We start from the raw sequence: 22,756 nt of genomic DNA, 5'->3' as shown, positions 1-22,756 counted from the left end.
AATCATATCCCAATTAAACAATAGTTCATAAATAAAAGAATGAGGTGTTTAATTCTCGAAACATCTTACGGGGCACAGTATGGGTTTACACTTAATAGATGTAAAAATCAATCTTTAAATGTTAATACATTATTATGGTTAACTCAGTTGACTTAAATGAGAATAAAGGCATGTAGTTTGTGTCCAGATAATAATAATAGTTGCTCTTAAAATATGTCATAAATGGCAAATTAAAACAAAACAAAACACTTGCTCGGTAAAAAAACACACTAGTAATGCAAGCACACACTATTCGCCACAGATTGTCAATAAACTATGTTAAGACAATGGTAATTACCGAGAATGTTCAGATCATGAATTAACACAATTTTATTATTCTCATTTCCACAGGTAGTTATTTTTTCAACAGACTGAAAGTTACCTAGATTTTCAAACGTGTAACTGATATCCTGATTGGTCAGGCTCACTCTGAGGACTTCCGGTATAAATCTGCCTTGACCCACAAGATAACCCGTGATATCTCTGAGTGGTTGCAACGGCGGCAACCAGGTCAAGGTCACGGAGTGTGACGTCACCAACGTCGTAAGATTTCTTGGTGGTTTAGGCATAACTGGTTCTGAAACACAAACAAATACATATATTTAATAAAGTTTCCATAAAAAAAGTCACGGAGGTTGATGTCAGCAATGTTGTTAGCATACTTGATGCATTGGGTATAACCATCCTGGACACAAGAATGGCAAACTATATTTTGAAAGATGCCGTAACTCCGAGATTATTGTACACTGCATTTCTATTCACCATGCTTGACCAATGTTTGTTGAAGAATTAAAACCAATGAAGTATTTAGAAAACAGAAGCAAATGCTGAAGTAGAGTCAGGTTTTTTCTTGTACACTATAATTCCACTGATTGTGCTTTACCTTTGTATAAAGGTTAATAAATGTCCATCCATAAGTTGTCAAGTTATGGTCGGGACAAGGAAAAGTACTAAAGGGCAATAACTCTGTAATAAGCTGAAATAGAGTTTTGGTTCGACTTCCTCTCATTGTGCATAACCATTGTATGAAGTTAAATAAAATTACATTCATTATTTTTCAAGTTATGCTCCGGGCAAGGAAAAATGACAGGGGCAGTAACTCTGTAATAACCATAAAATCAGTTGTGGATCCCATACATAACACTTTTTATCATTGTGTTTTACCATTGTATGAAGTTTAGTTAAATTCCATCAGGCAGTTTTCAAATTATGCTCCGTACAAGGAAAAATGACAAAGGACTATAACTCTGTAATAAGTTAGGATAAAGTTATGGTTGTTGTACATTGCACTTCTTCTCATTGTGTTTAATAATACACGGACTTTAAATCAACCCTATCCAGTAGTTTAAAAGTTATGCTCCGGACAAGAACAAGAAACAAAAGGTAATTACTCTGCAATAAGCTAAAATCGAGTTATTATTATTGTAATTTGCAATTCTTCTCAATGTGCTTACATATTTTATGATGTTTTATCAAAATCCATCGATTGGTTTTCAAGGTATGCTTGCGGACAAGTAAAAGTAAAAAAAAGTGCAATAACTGAAAAAGAGTTATGTTAAAAACTGCACTTCCTCACACATACCTACCCATCCATCTATCCCTCTGTCCATCCATCCATCCATCCATACAACCACCCAACCAATCAAAACTACCATTGGTACATTACCTCTTTGTAGCGTCTTAGCTTGCAACCAGAACGTCCACGGGCCAGACCCATTCACCGTTAAGGCCCGAACTCGCAACTCGTACACCGTGACTGGTTCCAAATCTGAAGTTGAATACATAAGAAGTGACCTTTAAAATGTGGTACTCCCATCATTTATCTGTAAATCAATTCTGATGCGTATGTTGCGTGTATGTGGTGTTTGTATGTCTGGCTGTCGTGTTTGTACGTGTTAGTGTCACTAGTTCAGTGATGATACGGCCCATGCATTGTGCTTCTAAACAGTGTTGATAGGTTTTTTATTTTTATTTTTGGACTACTTGGATTGACCCGGTGGTTTTTCCTTGTATAATTATTACGAGAAATCAGATAATAAAGTATTTTTTGGAACGACTGGTTAGAAACGCCAATGCACGTTGAACATAGTGAATTGTTATTTGCAGTAGGGAAGGTCAAACCAACGATTCCTCGCTCGGTACTCTGTCTTCTCACAGGTTGATTGTGTTGATTTTTTTTCTTGGATTGAGCCAATTTTTGCGTAAATGTATGGGAACCAGTGATATAAGACCGCTGCCAAAAGATCAGATCGCATTTTTCATATTTACGTTTGAAAATGGATGTTTTATGGCTAAATGCATTACAAAGCTTTAAGAAAACGGAAATTTTCGGCAGTAATGCATTGATGCCATAATGAGCAGATTCTTAGACAAAATAATAAAAAGGTCTAAACTGTCAGTTTGTGAGAGTATGACGTGATGATCATCAGTGGAAGCAATATTGACTGAAGGGTGATTTGGCCCCAATATCACGAAAATACTTAAATTTCAAACTCAGTCTCGACTCATTTCACCATATAAAAGTATAATATTCTTCAAAATCTTGCAAATTTTGATTCTTTTTGAAAACGTTTTTCTCATAGAATCAATTGATAAAAATATTTTGTCAATCTTTCAAAGAATATTATTTCTAGAGCAAAAATAAATATACTTTAGTATTCTATAAAGAATACAGAGTTGTACTCAAATACATTTTGGCTGTAGAATATATTTACCATGGAATTCGACCAAATGCTTTTTTCAACATATTTTTGATAGAATGCGCTTAAAAATCTCTAAAAAATAATATAATTTTTAATAAATGTTAATGCCATGTGATACAATGAGGTGAGATTGAGATTCGACTTAAGTAGTTTCGTGAAACTGAGGCCAGGGCCCAATTTCTCGAAACTTCTTAAGTCCTTTATAACCGGATTAAGCTAGGCTCACTTTTTTGTTTTTTCAATAATTAGCGTAATATTAACTTTTTTAAGAACTTATATACTTTTATAAGAATTAAATTTATGATAATCACAATAAACCAGTTTTCTTTCATAAAAGCTATTTAAGTACGTATTTTAGCTAATTGAAATAAGCTACTTAAGCCTGTTATGCTTAAGAAGTTTCGAGAAATCGGGTACTAACTTATTTTAGACCATATAATACCCATAAATATAAGGGTTACTAGGAAAGGTCAGTGATTGATATACTTCGTTTAGGACTCAGATTAACCTGACCATAGATTTAAATAGAAAGAAATGTCCAACCTGTTAGGTAATAATTCAAGGTCTCGTTTTCATCTGCAGGAACGATGAACGAATCCCTCGCTCTCTGACTTCTGTACGATATCCTGTATTCTAGTATAGGTCCGTTTTTACCCGTTAATGGAGGACTGCCATGAATATGGATGGTCTGCAATGAACAAATAATGGCTTGTGTTCAAGTCGATGAGTGAATGCGAAAAGGTTCTAAGTGGCATTGCATAAAGAAGAAGATCGAACCTTTTCGCTTTCACCCCTCGCATTGACCTCGTGGTTAACTTAACGTTCCAACGCGGTTATCCAATCATACAATCGGTAAATATATTTTGTTGCGTGTGTGGTCTCTCCGTGGTGTTGTTTGCATGTGTGCATGTTGTGTTGATACGTTTGTGTTTCTAGTTCATTGTCGTTTGGGCGCTTAAGCATGGTTATTTTTTGAAGGATCGACATCTGGGCTTGTCCCTGTAGTTTCCATGGCATAACTGTGCTGGCCAGAACGTTCAGTGGCTCATATTTAGAGCTTGTTGGGTTTAGCCTCGTTTATCTATGTATTATTTGTATGACAACTTGGCTTTTTCTTAATTTGTGTAAACCTTCAGCTCATTTAATCACGAATGTGGAAATATTCCACCAATAGTTACTTATTCGTTCATGAAAGAAAGACATGTATGCACATTTAAAAATACAATGGAAAGTTCCTTGACACCTCAAACAGAGCCGGCAAACATTGGACAATGAGCTGGTTTAAAGGCAAAGCGACCAAAGCCAAATTGACACTCGACGAGTGTCATCACACAACTACGTTTTAGATTTGTTCGAGCGTCAAAGTAAGTCGTTGAATTGTTATAAGTGTCATAAGAAATATGTTATCTTTATTATCGTGTATTGACAAAAAGTAACCCCCATGGCCGAGGGTGTATTATTTTTAGATAGGTTCATCCCTACCCGAGTGTAGTTTTTTGCGGAAATGAGGTTTACCGAGAATTTCCAGCATGGGCAAATATTTGGATCTACTTATCTGAGGTAGGAGAAAAGGCTTCTTCAGCTTTTTAACCCTTGTATTGAGTTATTAGGAGAGTAATGTTCATGTTGAATCGACATGGCTTCAATGTGGTAATGTTCATTATCGCTCACCATGATTACGACACATATATTAGAATTGATCCAATTTATCAATTGTGCATATAATTCAGATCTGTCTCATCTATGTGAACATTTTCAGAGATAGTCTCACTCTTAAAGATGCACTCTTGTTCTCAAATAAGATATACCACAATTAATAATATTGTTTTAATATTCCTTTAAGGATGAATAAATGTCGAAAACAATGTTTTTTATGAAGGAAACCGAGTTCAATTTGAAAGAAATGTGCATAAAACACGGTATTTCTTCCTTAAGAATCTATACTAGATCACAGTAAATCTTTTAGCATTCACCAATCATTTAATATTTTTGCGCTTTCTACTATTAAATACACAGTTACAATCTGGTTTTTAGTAATTAATATTTTCCATAATTGAATTATTTAGTAAGAAGTAGAGGTTTAGCATTCAAAACTGATGTTTGTAATACATGTATTATGTATTGATTTTGAATAAGAGTTTCACTTTAACGAGCGTTGCAGTGTGATATTAAATTTGGTTTTTTATTTTAACCTGTACACCTTGATAACTTTTGTGTGCACTCGAACATAAGGTAATATATTTCTTGAACCAAACAACTCTTAACAGATAAGGATTATTTAGCGTTAATAAAGTTGAAATACATACCGATGAATTAATTGGGGTTAGCGAAACGTTATGGGGTGGCATTGACGGTTTATCCGTCAACGTTCGTACAGTAGCGTCAGCCGAGACGCCTTTAAGATGGCGTAAGTATGGTGTGATGCTGAACACGTACTCAGTGTATGGTCTGAGAGACCTGAAATAAAATAAGAGAAAACAGACTTTAAAATGACACTCTTATTCAAAATATATACTTAAACATGCATAACAAACATACATTTTGAGTGATTAACATTTAAATACTTTTTAAACAATGCATTTATGGAAAATTTTAATTACTTATATCAATATTCTAACTGTGTATTTAATAGCTGAAATCACAAAAAAATATTAAATGATTGTTGAATGATCTACAATTGTCTCAAAAAGTAGAAAGACCGTGTTTTCTGCACCTTTATTTCAAATTTATTTCGGTATCCTTCATAAAACCATTGCTTTTGACATACATTCAACCGTTTTTGTATATTAAAACAATACTTTCAATTGTGGTTAATCTTAATTGGGTGTAAGAGTGCATCTTTAGATGAGCAGCAAAAGATAATCGCGACAGGAATAAATAGGTCATATCTAAGATTGGGCCGAAAATTCAAAACATTGTTAATGTTGGCGAAATGAATTTACGACATCGTTGTAAAGTTTTCTAGATTAAAATGTTAATGACGTGCTTATGTATTTAAATAAAAATTGTATAGATAAATCACCTCCAATCTTGTTAGAAATACTGCATATCCCTTAAATTTCCAGGCCCTAATTTCTCGAAACTTACAAGGTCCCTTATAACAGGATTTAGATTAGTTCACTATTTTGTTATTCAATAGTGTGCTTAATACTTACTTCCTTAAGAGTATTTTTTTACTGTAGATAGAATTTATTTTTACGAGTATTACAATAACCCATTTATCATGGTTCAAAATTCAATTTAATTATGTGTCTTGACTTATTAAAATAAGCTACTTTAACCTGTTAAGCTTAGAAACTTTCGAGAAATCGGATCTAGGGCAGTTACGATTTGGAAAGTAACAGCAATGTCAACATCTGAACAATTGGCCCAATGACGAAAACAAATAGTTAAAATATCGAATGGAAAGTAATCACGTACCTAACAACATATTCGCTCCGTTCAGGGGGAATTATTCCACCACCAGGTAAAGCAGGTTTATCGTCCCCCGCCCAGGTGTACGACAACACGAAGCGGTTATATAGCCCGGAACCGGGTGGTTCCCAATGCAGGAGAAGTTGTGTGGATGATAGGGCGACACCGGTAAAGTTCTGGACAGATTCCTTAGAGACATCTGTAACAGAGGAGTTATTATGCATTGTTTCAGTTTCACGAGATTCTGTTTTTTCAATATTTTATTTTTGCACAATACCGCAAGATTTCAAACTATCAGACAATGAGCCGAGTGTGCAGAACTTTATTTAAGTTAACAACGTCATTAACGACGTGATGCATTTGAAGATATGCTCAAATATATAAATAGAAAACTAGTTAGCTGAAACAGTGGTCTCAAATATTGCTAGAAATTCAGCAGATAGCCAGTGTGTGTAATTAAATTCAAGAGCAGTAACGATTGGAAAATTATTGACAAAATGGCGTGAACAAGGCTCTTAACATTTTTAATTTTTCGATCATTATCTTCACTTTTGCCAATTCGGTAACATCCGGTTTTATCTATATTGAACACAACACATAGGGGAGGTGTTTTTTTCAGTCTCCCGGGAGACTAAAATGGTTATATTAGACGACTATTAATTAATTGCTAGATTTTTATCCCAGCCCGCCCTCTCTTTTAATCGCCGCCCCTTACATTTTAAGGACATAAATATGTTGAACAAGGGTTTGTATTAGTGTATCGGTCCGGTACTGTCCGGGAACGGCGTTTATTCATACCTACGGTGTCGATGTTTAACATTCACAGGTAAAAGAGGAAATAGTTACATTCGTGTTCGTGGTTTCTCTATAAACACATGTTTATGGCCCCTTATGCAATAAGAATATACATGTATTCAACGGTGAAACAGACATCTTTGGAAAAAATGTCACCCCCGCCACAATTTATAGATTTCTTTAGATGAAAATCTAGCGATTAATTTATGTTGGCATTAACGGACATTTCCGTGCGGTATATTCCTAAATAACACACAGGGGGTAGTTTAAAGCTACACTTATTCAGGATTATCATTGTAAATGATTCATTATGTAGAACAACATGATATCGCCTTCGCCCGCAACTTTCTTTAAATCGAAATTAAAACAAAAATATTTGAATCATTCTATTTTGCTTTATGTTATGGGCTAAAATCAGAACGAAATATAATTGGTGTGTTCTTGCAAACAAATATAAACAAAACACACACAGGAGAACATTATGTTATCATCGATGCAATTAAATGGCTTACACTGAATCGGGATATAGAGCTCTTCCCATTGGTCCACGCTGTAATCAACGTTGTTGAATGCTTTCACTGATATCTGGTACAACACGCCCATATCTGCAATACCGCACAATGTAAACAAGTTTCAAGGCTATCGCAGTGGTTAGCGCTCTCGCTTCTTAGAATTCCGGCCTGGGGGATGTGAGTTAATGTTTGTGGTCACCAAACTGGACAAGTGATCTCCGGGTACTCTGGTCCACCCTCCCCCGCCGCCCAAACACAAGACCACACTCTCGTGCAACATTGTGTCACCGACGGTGTAACAAAGCATATATGAAACCAACCTTCTTCACAATCGTTGTAAAATAAATAAAGTGTATATGTATTCAAAGAATTAATGAAACAGATATTTATCAAAATAGCTCAATACATGCTATTTATTATCCATTGTTAAATCCCATTTGGTTGCAAGCATGTTATCCTAAATTATGTCAAATTGACAAGATTGTTTCAGAAAAAATAGTATAATTTAAAAGATTAATGGAATGAGTTCACCGTGACATACAACGGGTAAAATTGAACCGACATTTCTATTCCTCTACGTTCATTTTCTCCTTGCTGATGTCTACGGAATGCCGTTAGGGCCATAGCCTGTAAATGTGTTGATCTGAAATGCGATACTCGATAGTACGATGATGAAAACGCGAAATCACGAAACTACGATGGTGAAAACTCGACAGTGCGATAACGAGAACGTGATAAAAAGACAGTGCGATGATGAAAATGCGATAAACTATCGTGTTTTTACCATTGTCTTGTCGCGATTTCACCATCGTAGTTTCCTTATTACGCGATTTCATCATCGTAATTTCGAGAAAGTTCGAGTTTTCATTATCGTACTATCGGTTATCGCGTTTCAGATCAACACATTCACAGGAGATGGGCATAACGACATTCCATAGATATCTGGTCACATGACTTACCTACTTCATACAGTATCACACTACTCTCGCTATGCCCAACTTTCATGGCCTCGCTCTTCGTCTTGTTGTGGTAGACCTCTATTAGGTACCCCCGCACGAGGATGTTGGCTTCGGGGTCGGATTTTAGCCAGGAGACGATAATGTTATCGTCCTCGGCGCGTAGGAATACACTTTGTGGTGGGGGAGGGGGAACGGTTTCTGAAATCAATGTTGATATGAAAAGGAGTGGAAAACAATCGCATAATCGCTGGAGTCTGAAGGTCTTCATGCGTACTTTGACCAGCCCAACTGAGTTCATATCCCCGATAATGACATCAATTACGCAATTCATAACTTATGTTTACACCAATAGGTCATATCTTCATTTTAGAAATGTTTAAACATATTTCAATTCATTTAAAAAAAATGCATTACAGTAACCTTTCTCACTCATTTTGTAAATAAAACGACCGGACGTAACCGGAAACAGTTTATCATATAACGTCCCAATATCTTTTATCACTTCAAGTCACTTTTAAACGTAAAAGTGACACGCCAAATACAACAATACATTTAGCGTATCATAAATTAACACTTTCCAACATGTTGATTTAAGTTTGTCGTTGCCTGCTAACACAATACAAACACTAACAAAATGAACAGTTTTCAAAGTACATTAATTTTATATTATTACGCAAGCTTTAGGGATCCGAACATATTCGAAGATTGGTGAAAGGCATGACGCACCATTTTTTGAAGAAATTAACAAATGTGATGGATTTATATCCACGCTCTGTGGGAGAGCTCGGTGGAACACACCACCGTTAGAATCGTCTTTAAAATAATATTTCATGTAAACTTCTCTGGATGTTCTATCTAGTTTCTGATAACTGAATTATATTTCTTAACTTAAAGATTGTACCGTCTGTATGACTCTATAAGCGTTTGCCACGACCAAGCTATGAGGTATGAAACGAGAATAAACATATCTACCGCACAATATGTAAGAGTTCTAGGACTTGTTTGACACCAAATACTCTGGTCGTTGTCCCCTTTCCAAAATATTAACCGTCTTTTGATCCCTGCTGTTATCATTAACATACAATACATACCATTCATATACGACTCTCTGGAAGTGTTGGCCAACACCCAGTCTGACTCCGACCGTTGACCGTCCTCTGACAAGGAAACAACCTTCACTTCGTACTTTCGTTCCGGTTCCAGACCTATGACAAAATGTGTTTGTTCTTATCGATTATTTTTGTCGATTTTTTAAATAAGCACACTGTAACTTGCAATCTTTACAAAAAAAACATAGATAGCAAAAACATGTAGATACGTTTAACGTCACCATTCTTTGCTTCAATGTGCCATAAAGCGCAAACCATTCCATATCAGTAATATTTACGATTTTATTTCAATGCAAGTTAGGTTGTTGAGCCTTATTAAAGAAATACAACCCTTCTTAAAAATACAAGGTTTTAATTTAAACTCAAACTATCGATATCAGTTATAGCGAAAATGAAACCATGCATTATGGTTGATGGAACATTGCAATGTGGAATACGCTAGTCGCTTGGAATGCACACTTCGATCAAAGGGCAGTTATACTGTGTCCCATAATGTCAGGGGTGGGTAATCTATCTAGCAACCATAGAATGGTCAGAACTGAGGCAAAATTGCGTGGAAACGGAAGCGCGCGGAACCAAATTCGAGATTTGTGTTTACAACTTAAACACATCAAATAGAAAAAAGGATAAAAATAAGGATCTTCAAATTATAGGTCACTTCTCTTGAATGCCATTTGCATTAATTTGATGGCAAAACTATACATCACCAATGCGCTTGAAATGAACAATGTTTATAAGAGATATACCAGTCTACCTATGATAGAAATATTGGTAAATATCCGCCCGATGGCCATTTCTTCCACGTCGAGGCTACCGTATTTCCTGTGATGAAACATATACCCCCTCATGCGTATCTGGTCGTGTTGAACTTCTAGCGGCGGTGTCCAGGAGATCTTCATTGTCTGAAAAGATTCGTACGACGTTTGTATCCATTCTTCTTCATCAAGCCCCAATTTCTCGAAACTTTTTAAGTCCCTTATAACAGGATTAAGCTAAGCTCACTATTTTTATTTTTCAAGCATTTGCTGAGTATTAACTTCTTTAAAAGTTTTCATATTTTATATAGGAATTATGTTTTATAATAATTATGATAATCACAATAAACCTTTTTTTGATTTATCAAAATCTTATTTAACTATGTGTTTTTAATTATTGAAATAAGCTACTTAAGCCTGTTAAGCTTAAGAACTTTCGAGAAATAAGGGCCAGAGGTTTGATAATAACAATTCTGTGGTATGCATAGCATCGTCGCTTTTGTGTACGATAATGTTTGTTATTGAGTTTTGGATATTTTGGTAAGTTTGATTGGTGTGTATTAATGTTAGAGTGCATACGGACAATTGGCCCCAATTTCCCGACCAATTCTTAGTCCTTTATAACAGGGCCACTTAGCACGCTTTATTTTGATAAATATGTGTTATGTTGTTATTTTGATGTATTCTGAGATTTTAATAAAAAGAAAATTGGATCATTATCACGGCAAACTATTTTTATGCTTTGTAAAACCAAACTAAAATTGTTAATTTGGATAAATTAAAAACCAAAACCAGTACTTAAGCTTGAATATGATTGGTTTAGTTAGAAATGTTTTGTATGCTAGTCGTATCGCCAAACAAAGCCACAACGCTGCAAGACAACAAACATTAAACAAATATCATAATATCGTCTTTGGTAGATAGTTGGGTCACCGCTTTTGTATGGACAGTGGAAACAAACAAGTCACTTGGGGTTTTAAAACAGATAGGGCCACCCAATCTCACATTTTTCCAAACATTTATTATTACATTCCAAAGCTCATGCGGGCAATGTTTATCAAGATGATACGTTATAGACTGTTATAGACTGTATCAGAAAATCAATTAATTCAACCATAATCATTGTGTTTTTGGAGCTTAAACGTCCTTAAAAGTATCAAATTCTCGCTTCCCACATTTGTAAACAACAGACTGGTCGAAGGTTTTCCTTCAATAACTTTTTTATTCCATAACCAAGAGGCATGAAATAAAAAACCGAGGGAGGCATGGTAATTGAAGAGCCGAATGCGCGTCATGATATTTTGGAAATATATACTTTTTACTACTTACCAGGCGAAAACAGGTGCCGAATGTCCTAGTTTGTCATTGTTTCGCCGCCATCTTGAATATCAAAACCTCACTTAAACCGTTATCGTTACCGTTAAACCACTTATTGTAAATACGTGTACCCCCCCCCCCCTGATTGTTGGCTGCTGAGCTCGTGCTCGTTTTTTTTTCTATTTAATTATCAAAGAGAAGAATATCTGTATAGATGCGGTAACTTACTGTGGCGTTCAGAGTAACGGTGTTGACATCGGATGGAGGACTAAGATGAGGTATACTTTGTGTTGACACCGTCACCCTGGCAACGTCACCCAGTGATGCCATGTTATAGGCCCATACGTAGACCTATAGAGGAAAATTGCATATGTTAACATATATGTAAACTGAACAGTGTGTGTATACTACGTGATCAATTGCGTCATAAATGCTAAGTCGGAAGGCAATAATTGTATATGACGTAAATTATCACGCGGTATACACACACTATGAAGCAACGGTGTAAGCAAACTCATTCATATTGATCTCCCTAGATACTTACAATATAAATGTAACCAGGTAGGTAATATAGCTCGATTTCACTTTTATGTTTTTCACACAAATTAATGCATTTGTTTTTTTAAAAATCATTAAAACGAGGATCTTTTCATATAAATGAACAATTTGAATATCTGAGCGACGTAGTTCATATATCATAATGTGCGTGCTGCCAATAAATGTTGTTCTGCACACGAATGTATGCGATTCGTTGACTTCAAGGTGTAATTAGATATAAAAATCCTTTTTTGTTAAAAAAATAATCTTTTGGATCGCTTTTACTCGATCTGAGTCTCTAACTTGGTCATTTTTGAAATCTGTAATAAGTTTCATAATGAAAACCGACAGATTTTCAAGGCGTCCGGAATACATTTAGACGAATTGTAAGAACTACATAAAGTTTGAATATCTTATAAAAATACATTATAAGCATTATTGCCGTACATGATACCAACTGTTTGGAATCAAGTCATCGAACACGATCCCTGTCCCTGTTTGGTTTATTCCCATCAGTTCGAAATTGTATTGGTCCGCTAAAGCCACGTGGTATGATATCACCTGACCACGTGGGTGACCTGTGATTGGATCAGGCTTTTGCCACGTGACTTTGATTTTAAATGGTGTTGGAGACACGGCTTGGAGAAAGCTTACTTTGCGAGGAGGAGAGGCTGTAATGAACAGATGAAACATGTTAAAATATATGACAATGATACTTTCACTTAAAAACTGTTGGTTTTGGACATGAAGCCTCAATTGTGTTTTAAAAAACATGTGTCTTGAAGCAATTGTCTACTGTAGCTATGTGAGCAGTTGCTAAACATATTGATGCATAAACATTAGTATGTGATATTTATGATTATTTTTTGTTAATTGTTTGTTTATCAAATGGGATGCTACGAATTATTGTGCATTGCAATTCAGCCCTATTTTATTCCGGCATGCACTTTGATAATGCAGTTATGCGGTCAAAATATGAGGCATTCAACGGGGTGCGTAGGTCAAAGGTCATGGTGATTAAATAGAAAAAACTCTTTAAACCTTCGTTTGAAGCATAAAATACAATAAAAAAATATTGTTTCCGTGAGATATCGATTTTATTTCATAAAATGAGCATAGAAAGTCATATGTTCACGGGCGGCGAAGCGATCACAAGATGAAATAAAATCGATATCTCACTGAAATAAACAACTATCCTCCCTGTATTACACGTTAAAACACTACAACTAATTAATATTATCATAATTAAGTTTTACGAGCTATATCTACCCGTACACCGGCATACACAGGCTCGTCGTATGCAGTAGATGGCCGAGGTGTTCCGATAGGTCACAAAGAGATCAAACTTGCTTTATCATTAACTTTTTTGATTACCGCCTTGAAACAGTCAGTGAATCGCGAGTTCACTTCGGATTTAAACTTGTTTATCTGCTTATAAGTGTTGTGTTTTACGAAATATCCAACACGTACGATCAACAACCAGCGTGAACCCAGTGACAGTCATGTTTCCAGGGTTGGCAGCCAGACAACTGTACAACCCCTCGTCCTCGTGGGTCAATGGATCAATGGTGAGAAAACTTCGAGTCCCGAGGAAAGTGATGCCCGAGTTAGGGTCAACGCTAACATATCGCTGTGATGTAATCTGAAATAACAGGAACGGCTATTATATGTTAACTTGAGGATGAGGTAAATAATATAAATGAACTATACAGGAATCAACCCAGAAACCACAGAATAAAACACGTTTCAAGACAGGGATAGGGACTGACGCAGTACTTATAGCCCTTAAGAAGACATGTATTAAACCTTACCGATCCTGTTGGGTCTATGACACTGTGTAATTATATAATATCTAGTAAAAGCATTACAACTTACAATGTATATCAATAGGTGTACGGGTCTTACCGATATGGTCCCGTTTGGTCTATGTTACTGTGTAATAAATATAATAATATAATATCTAATAAAAGCATTACAACTTATATCAATCAAAGGTGTACGGGTCTTACCGATATGGTCCCGTTGGGTCCAAGTCACTGTGTAATAATATTTTTTTTCTATAGTAAAAGCATTACAACTTATATCAATAGCTATACGGGTCTTACCGAAATGGTCCTGTTGGGTCCATGTCACTGTTTAATAGCACAGTATCTTGTAAAAGCATTACAACTTAACTCTATAGAAGTACGGGCCTTACCGATATGGCCCTTCTGGGGCTATAACACTGTGTAATGATATCACTATTACGGAATAAAAACATTACGAGGTGTACGGGTCAATTTGTTCTTACCGATATGGTCCTGTTGGGACTATCACACTGGGTAATGATATCATTCTCAGAAATAGTTCTCCACAGAATGGTAGGGTAGGGATCTCCGCGGCTGTCACACTTGATGTCCAGTCTTTCACCTTCAACTGCGAACATCTGGCCAGGAGGAGCTACAAAATATCAGTCATTTTAAACTGAAAATCATTATAGATAAATATGTTGTATTTACTTAACTTACTTTATTTCCACCATTGCCGTATTTTAGTGATTATACCCTCACTGTTTATTGATGAGCCTTGTGTTTGCTGATGCTGTTTGTGATCGCAAATTAAAAAAAGGTTGTTGTTGTTGTTTATGAAGGATCAGTTCTTGTCATTACTTTAAATATCGTTTTGATATAAAACTGCGTCAGAGAAAATGAACTATAGACCCTAAAGTATACGTCACAGTATTGGCGTCCACAATCTATTTTAGTCACAGGAAACACTGACGTCATAGTTCCCGATGACGTCATATTGACTATAAGACCAATTCTTGCTTGTCGCGGTTATTATTGTATTCGTCTTCATAACAGTCGAAAATAGAAAACAAAGGTTCGTTTTACAGAGGCATAGAAGACTTTGAGATATAATAAAAATCTTCTAATAAGAATTATTTACAATAACGTCACATGGTTATTTAACATGATGGCCCGGTTGTTCAAAACTCTCGTTTAGTATTTAAACTTACGCTTACGCTGATATGTTAGCTTTAATCTGTACCGCCTACGATATATATTTCGTCAGTGGCTATGTTTTTAAAATTTCACCATTGCACCTTTTATAGCGGCCATTTTTAACGTCAACATTTTTTTACGTCAATGCTAACGTTTGTTAGCATCAACTTTAACTCTGTCGTAAAGTTTATGAATAAATCACCATTAAAAGTTTTAACTAGGGTTCGCTTCGAATAACTCATTTTGTCAACATTAACATTAATTTTAACATTGACAGCGTAACGTTTTACGATGATTGTAAGCGTTAAACCTTAACGACTGTTTTGAACAACCAGGCCGATAAATATATATCAGAGGAACTTACACACTATTGGTGGTGAAATATCTACGGGGTTAGCTTCTAACTTTGAAATTACTGTGAAGTTCGCATCCACAATTTCGTGGATGTAGGTGTCGTTGTCCCTGTCTTTGGCCTCGATGTGACCTTCAATAACTTCATCAACGCTGGTTCCAAAGAAAGGAATTTTAGGCATGTCTGGAACACCTGGAGGACACAACTGCTTCTAATGTGGAAATCTATTGACTTGAGAATGTAATTCAATCGTTGGAAGGGAACTTATTAAAACATTTTGGATTATGCAGTGTTCAGTAGAAGTTTGCAATACTGATATGAGACAATAGAACCATCTTATCCGTTATAATTCGCTTTATATGTTTATTCAATCTAGACGAAGTATCATTCAGAAGTCAACCGGTTGTCGGTTTTTGTTTCATCAAAGTCAATATATATCCAATGGTTATTTCTAACTCATCATATCATTTAAAGTGTTAAAAAGTGTTAAGTGCGAAATCAGCATTCTCGTTAGATTGAAAGGTATAGCCTAGATTCAATAACTAGTATTTATCTTGTATTTAAACAAGATAGTCGGGTATAGACAGTAAAAGACTGGCGGCGACATAGCATACCGTTTTATTACAAATAACCATCTGAAATAAATATTACTTTTCACCTACCATCTTTAGGAATAAATGATATTTTCTGATCAATATGAGGCTTTCTCCCGTCTTCGAGTGCAAACATCATCAGATTGATTAAGTATGTCCTTGAAATGTCAAGGTCATTAAGGTGCAAGTGGAGATGACCTTTGTCAACTACGTGTGTTCTGATAGGGTGAAGAAATGGTTCACCTGAAAAATAAAAAGAGGGGTTTGAACTTGCATATTATTTAGGCTTCAAATATATAATGTCCAAAGATATGCCATCTAAATACTATTCCCAATAAACCGTGTAAAGGTAATTTACCTTGGTATATGGCCCCTCAAACATTCAAGTCCCAATTATGTATGAAATATTTCAATGATTTAACCCTATTATAAATTCCACACACCATATATAAATATAATGTCTCATGATATTTGTCTGGAATATATAATTTCCCATAAAACATACCACAGGTATATATACATATAAACACAATTTTTTTAACTGTATGAAAAGGATGCCTAAAATTCTGATACGTGTATAATATAAATACCTGAAAGTGTTATATCTGTATGACATAAATTCTTAAATTCTTATACATTTGTAATTGTATGATATAGATACCTAAAATTCGAATAACTGTAACATAGTCATCCGTTTTATGATCCAAGTTCCAGATTTGGGGATTCCATGTGATGAAATATGTCCGGTCTGGTAAAGTGAACATTCTCAACCTCGTGTCCGGCTGTCTTGTGATTGGCGAGCATTCTTCGGCATAGTTTTCTAAAACAAAAAGGAAGAAAACAGTACACAACAATGTGTGCATTATAAAACCATTGTCAGACAATGATGACTAACCAGTACAGTAATACTCCAAATGGAGAGTAACAGAACCGGTGTTACGAAGGTATCCAACTATATAGGGCGTTTGTAAAATACCAAACTACTTTCAGTTTTGGTTTCAATGGTTTCGAAGGTTTTGAGACCTATTTCAGAAGTTCTGCTTAAAGTAACAAATGCATGGTATTGTTTGTATAGCTTCAAAAACATGGTGGAGATTCTGCATGTAGCTATGATACACAAATTGTAAACATGGAATAACAGTTATATTTCCATCTATTATTTTATTTTATCAATTGGTGAACATTAACGCCATTAAAAGAAAGAAGAAAAACAGACAGACTTAAAAACATATAGTGGTTTACGTCTATCTTTAAATAATTTGGGTAAAGAACATTTTCGTTACCTTCTGCCGTCCAAAAGAGTTGAACTATATATGGACCACAGCTGTCTCTAGTTGAAATATCCAGCCTGTATTTGGTATTCGGATTCAAACCCGATATAATGAGGTTATTACTTTGAATGCTATCTTTGGTTGTGTTATGTGTAACGTTCCGAACTGAAAGAAAATCTATCCGTTATGATTTTATTTGGCCATGCAAAATGTTCAAGTCATAAATCCAGCAGAAGTTTGAAGGATTTATCAATACATGTTTAGATTATTATATGAGCTATAAATAAACCGTCCATGATTGGATGAATCAAGATTTTTAAGACAGAATTAAACGCCATATTGACTTGTCTATTTATAGACCGGAAACATTTTATCATTTGACGTCATGATATATCATGCGGGTATCGCCTCTTTCACCAATGCCTTTTGGTAAATATGACAGTATACTTTACAGTAATTACTAGTATGTAAATAATTGTATAATATTAATGATTTTATACATTTTGTACAAACTATCTATTGATATCATTGCGATTCAAAACGCTTTCTTCAGCAATAATAAGCAAATTGGTTACCTATATTGTCTCTGTCGAATACAAGCACGTTCCAAACATCAACGTCATAATATGGCCAGCCAATCAAAACACTTTCAAATGTTAGGTTGTAAACCTGAGCACGCCCATTTTCTTCCGATAGGCCAAGAGTCGTTACGTTCATCCAATCAGATAGCTCGGTAATGTTGTCGCTAACCGTGGCTATTTTTATCACATAATTTGTTGCATGTTTCAAATCTGGAAGTAGAACAAGTAGGTTCACTGCATTTGTGTGGTTTGAAACTTAAACCTTTTTACTGAAGCGTTTTCTATCGATCGCGAGTGTAAATGCTTATGAAGTATATTTTTAATAGCGTGAACAGCGCTGTGCATTACACTTGCTGTTAGTTTGGGCATGAAGTTTGGGCTTTTCCAAACAGGCTTAGTCTAAATAAAATGTCAGGTTCAAATTTTAAAATCTATTTACCAGGCAAGAGGAACAATTGTTGAAGGAAATGCATTATATTATCAGTATTTTAACTTCTTTCAGATATATACATTGACCATAAAAGTCAGTCTGTCATTTTTTTAAAATATACAAAACTATAGCAGGTATATTTATTACATGGATTTTTATTATAATTAACTTAATACTTTTAAACTTGTTTCAATAGTTAAAAGCTTCGTAAATGCAGTTTTCTTCGCAATATTTTATTTTCAAAAAATAATTATATTTCTTTTGTTTTTGTTTCAAAGCTTCCAAATCTGCCAAATAAAGCTAGACATACAATGAATTTGGCATGGCATTGAGCTAACCTTGCCTTAATTACCTTCTATTACTTTATCTTATCTAACCTTACATTATCTTATCTTACCTTATATTATCATATCTTACCTTAAGTTACCTTATTATAACTTATATCGTTTTACATTACATTATATTAGCATACCTTTGATTATCTAACCTTATTTTTTATTTCCTTATCTCATGTTATCTCACTTCAGCTTATATTGTTCTTATCTAACCTTACCTTACATTTTCTTACCTTATCTTATATTACCTTACATATTCTTATAATATCATTCTTTGCCTTATATTGTCTTACCTTACCTTATAATATCTTACCTTATAATATCTTACCTTACATTATATTATCTTACCTTTCATTATCTTACCATATGTTATTATATAACATAACCTTATAATATCTTACCTTATAATATGTTACCTTATCTTATCTTACAAAACCTTATAATATCTTACCTTATCTTATCTTACCTTTTATTATCTTACCTTATATTATCATCTTACATGACCTTTTAATATCTTACCTTATCTTATCTTACATGACCTTATAATATCTTACCTTATCTAATCTTACATAACCTTATAATATCTTACCTTATATTATCATCTTACATAACCTTATAATATATTACCTTATCTTATCTTACATGACTTTATAATATCTTAACTTATCTAATCTTACATAACCTTATAATATCTTACCTTATATTATTATCTTACATGACCATATAATATCTTACCTTATCTTATCTTACATAACCTTATAATATCTTACCTTATATCATTATCTTACATGACCTTATAATATCTAACCTTATCTAATCTTACATAACCTTATAATATCTTACCTTATATTATCATCTTACATAACCTTATAATATATTACCTTATCTTATCTTACATGACTTTATAATATCTTAACTTATCTAATCTTAAATAACCTTATAATATCTTACCTTATATTATTATCTTACATGACCATATAATATCTTACCTTATCTGATCTTACATAACCTTATAATATCTTACCTTATATTATTATCTTACATGACCTTATAATATCTTACCTTATATTATTATCTTACATGACCTTATAATATCTTACCTTATCTTATCTTACATGACCTTATAATATCTTACCTTATATTATTATCTTACATGACCTTATAATATCTTACCTTATCTGATCTTACATGACCTTATAATATCTTACCTTATATTATCATTTTACATAACCTTATAATATCTTACCTTACATTATATGATCTTACCTTTCATTATCTTACCATATGTTATTATATAACATAACCTTATAAAATCTTACCAAATATTATCTTACATGACCTTATAATATCTTACCTTATATTATCATTTTACATAACCTTATAATATCTTACCTTACATTATATGATCTTACCTTTCATTATCTTACCATATGTTATTATATAACATAACCTTATAAAATCTTACCAAATATTATCTTACATAACCTTATAATATCTTACCTTATCTTATCTTACATAACCTTATAATATCTTACCTTATATTATCATTTTACATAACCTTATAATATCTTACCTTACATTATATGATCTTACCTTTCATTATCTTACCATATGTTATTATATAACATAACCTTATAAAATCTTACCAAATATTATCTTACATAACCTTATAATATCTTACCTTATAATATGTTATCTTATCTTACAAAACCTTATAATATTTTACCTTATCTTATCTGACCTTTTATTATCTAACCTTATATTATCATCTTACATGACCTTATAATATCTTACCTTATCTTATCTTACATAACCTTATAATATCTTACCTTATCTAATCTTACATAACCTTATAATATCTTACCTTATCTTATCTTACATAACCTTATAATATCTTACCTTATCTTATCTTACATAACCTTATAATATCTTACCTTATCTTATCTTACATAACCTTATAATATCTTACCTTATCTTATCTTATCTTACATAACCTTATAATATCTTACCTTATCTTATCTTACATAACCTTATAATATCTTACCTTATCTTATCTTACATAACCTTATAATATCTTACCTTATCTTATCGTACATGACCTTATAATATCTTAACTTATCTTCTATTATCTGACCTTACCTTATAATATATTACCTTTTTATATTATCTTAACGTACCTTTCGTTATCCTACCTTACCTTATCTTATCTTACCTTTGATCCTGTGGCTTTTAGATGCGTTTCCAACAAATATTTCACACCAGTCACTGCCTGCATCCACATTCTTATATAAAAGCAAGTAGAGTTCAATATCTTGTACTCGCTTCCAACGTAATGCTATCGACTGTAAATATAATACAACGATTACAGAGGAAACATGCATGTTCACAAATATCCAGTGTATTATTTTGTTATATTGATTACTAATAGTAACGAAGAATAGATGATAACAAATGGAAAAAAAATGAACAATAACCAATAAACACCCCGGATTTGGGCGGGCTGGTGGGTCACTTATATGACGGGTAAACTAGACCGACATTTACTATGGGGGCATTTTTCATGGCATACAAACAAACACATAAACAAACCGTATCTTTCACAGTTTTGAGCTTCATAACTTTTCCATTCATTTTTGCAGCCTTCCTTAATGTTCGAAACTTAACTCGTCCCAATCTAGAAGTGTCACCTGTAATGATAGAAAAAAAATGATTAACAGGTGATTCGTCTCATTTTAGGCGTAGCACAAGAGAAAAAGAGAAAACACGTGCAAATTCGTTGGATTCTTATCCCCCGTCTGTGTAAGCAAGAATATGGAATTGAATTTAGGTGTTGGTGAAATATACCACCAAAACATGCAACAACGCTGCTGAGCAATGGACTCTTGGACTCGTGATGAACGTTGGAAATGAAATTGGAGTTTGTTGGCAATTCTTTAAAAAGGAAGAGTAGTGTATATAGTGTAGCATTTAGAGTTGACCTATAAAACTGAGTTCTGTATTCGGATGTAATTTATATCATGATGTGGTTAAATAACCTGTTTTATCAATGACGGACTCAGTTAGGGATATTCTATATTCGGATGTAGTAGTTATTATGATCACGTTACATAACTTACCTGTTTTATCAATGACGGAGACAGTTATTGAATATATTTTAATTGGATGTAGTCCTAATAATTATTACGTTACATAACGTACCTGTTTTATCAATGACGGACACAGTTAGTGAATATTCTGTATTCGGATGTAGCCTATAAAATAATTTGGTCACATAACTTACCTGTTTTATCAATGACGGACACAGTTAGTGAATATTCTGTATTCGGATGTAGCCTATAAAATAATTTGGTCACATAACTACCTGTTTTATCAATGACGGACACAGTTAGTGAATATTCTGTATTCGGATGTAGCCTATAAAATAATTTGGTCACATAACTTACCTGTTTTATCAATGACGGACACAGATAAGGAATATTCTGTATTCGGATGTAGCCTATAAAATAATTTGGTCACATAACTTACCTGTTTTATCAATGACGGACACAGATAAGGAATATTCTGTATTCGGCCGCAGATCATTCCATGACAGGCTAGTCACACTGGATATAATTTCTTTTTTGTAATTCCCAGTCTTCACACGGTATTGGTAACCTAGGAAACGAGATTCATGTTGGAATAAGAACTGCTATGCGTGCTAAAACAATAGATGGCCCTGTCAACAAGAAATGGTTTCTTTCTTTTTCTTGTTATATTAATATATTATATAGAATTAAATATACATATAGTTTTTTACCCTACGGGCAATAGCAAATGTTTAAGCATTTACCCTTTTTAAAGGCCTAGTTTAATCCTTCTTTAAGTACACTCCCCCCCCCCCAAAAAAAAAAAAAAAAACCCACAAAAAAACACGTTTATAGTACACAACCCATGTGTATATGATCTTAATCTATTTTTTCTAATTGTCTAATCAGATCTCTGATCTGAGTATCCTGCTATGCAGTTTTGGAGGTTTTATTTTAGAAGTGAGCCCTAAATGGCCATGACCCAATAAACCAATACACAGGAAAC

General features: G+C 33.9%; 1 protein-coding gene across 2 annotated transcripts in view; it reads right to left on the bottom strand.

Moving 5' to 3' along the window:
* Window positions 1-22,756, bottom strand: part of LOC128239936 (netrin receptor DCC-like) — a 29,462-nt gene that overhangs the window by 477 nt on the left and 6,229 nt on the right. Inside the window, exons 5-25 of one of the 2 annotated variants that reach the window (XM_052956391.1) lie at window positions 22,211-22,339; window positions 21,275-21,372; window positions 20,898-21,027; window positions 17,915-18,130; window positions 17,352-17,504; window positions 16,730-16,888; window positions 16,138-16,311; window positions 15,488-15,667; window positions 14,430-14,578; window positions 13,610-13,781; window positions 12,587-12,810; window positions 11,831-11,953; window positions 10,285-10,432; window positions 9,513-9,626; window positions 8,422-8,619; window positions 7,463-7,555; window positions 6,162-6,354; window positions 5,048-5,198; window positions 3,285-3,429; window positions 1,706-1,807; window positions 422-616 (exon numbers count right to left, since the gene is read on the bottom strand). In XM_052956391.1, coding sequence (XP_052812351.1) covers window positions 422-616; window positions 1,706-1,807; window positions 3,285-3,429; window positions 5,048-5,198; window positions 6,162-6,354; window positions 7,463-7,555; window positions 8,422-8,619; window positions 9,513-9,626; window positions 10,285-10,432; window positions 11,831-11,953; window positions 12,587-12,810; window positions 13,610-13,781; window positions 14,430-14,578; window positions 15,488-15,667; window positions 16,138-16,311; window positions 16,730-16,888; window positions 17,352-17,504; window positions 17,915-18,130; window positions 20,898-21,027; window positions 21,275-21,372; window positions 22,211-22,339 — 3,246 coding nt within the window. Of the gene's footprint in view, window positions 1-421; window positions 617-1,705; window positions 1,808-3,284; window positions 3,430-5,047; window positions 5,199-6,161; window positions 6,355-7,462; window positions 7,556-8,421; window positions 8,620-9,512; window positions 9,627-10,284; window positions 10,433-11,830; window positions 11,954-12,586; window positions 12,811-13,609; window positions 13,782-14,429; window positions 14,579-15,487; window positions 15,668-16,137; window positions 16,312-16,729; window positions 16,889-17,351; window positions 17,505-17,914; window positions 18,131-20,897; window positions 21,028-21,274; window positions 21,373-22,128; window positions 22,168-22,210; window positions 22,340-22,756 lie in introns of those variants that run through there. The other variant, XM_052956392.1, reaches the window with a different exon arrangement.

This window comes from Mya arenaria, chromosome 7, assembly GCF_026914265.1.
Source record: "Mya arenaria isolate MELC-2E11 chromosome 7, ASM2691426v1".
NCBI classification, from domain to species: Eukaryota; Metazoa; Mollusca; class Bivalvia; order Myida; family Myidae; genus Mya; species Mya arenaria.
The sequence above is the reverse complement of the archived record's forward strand: the minus strand, read 5'-3'. Positions and strand labels throughout refer to the sequence as shown.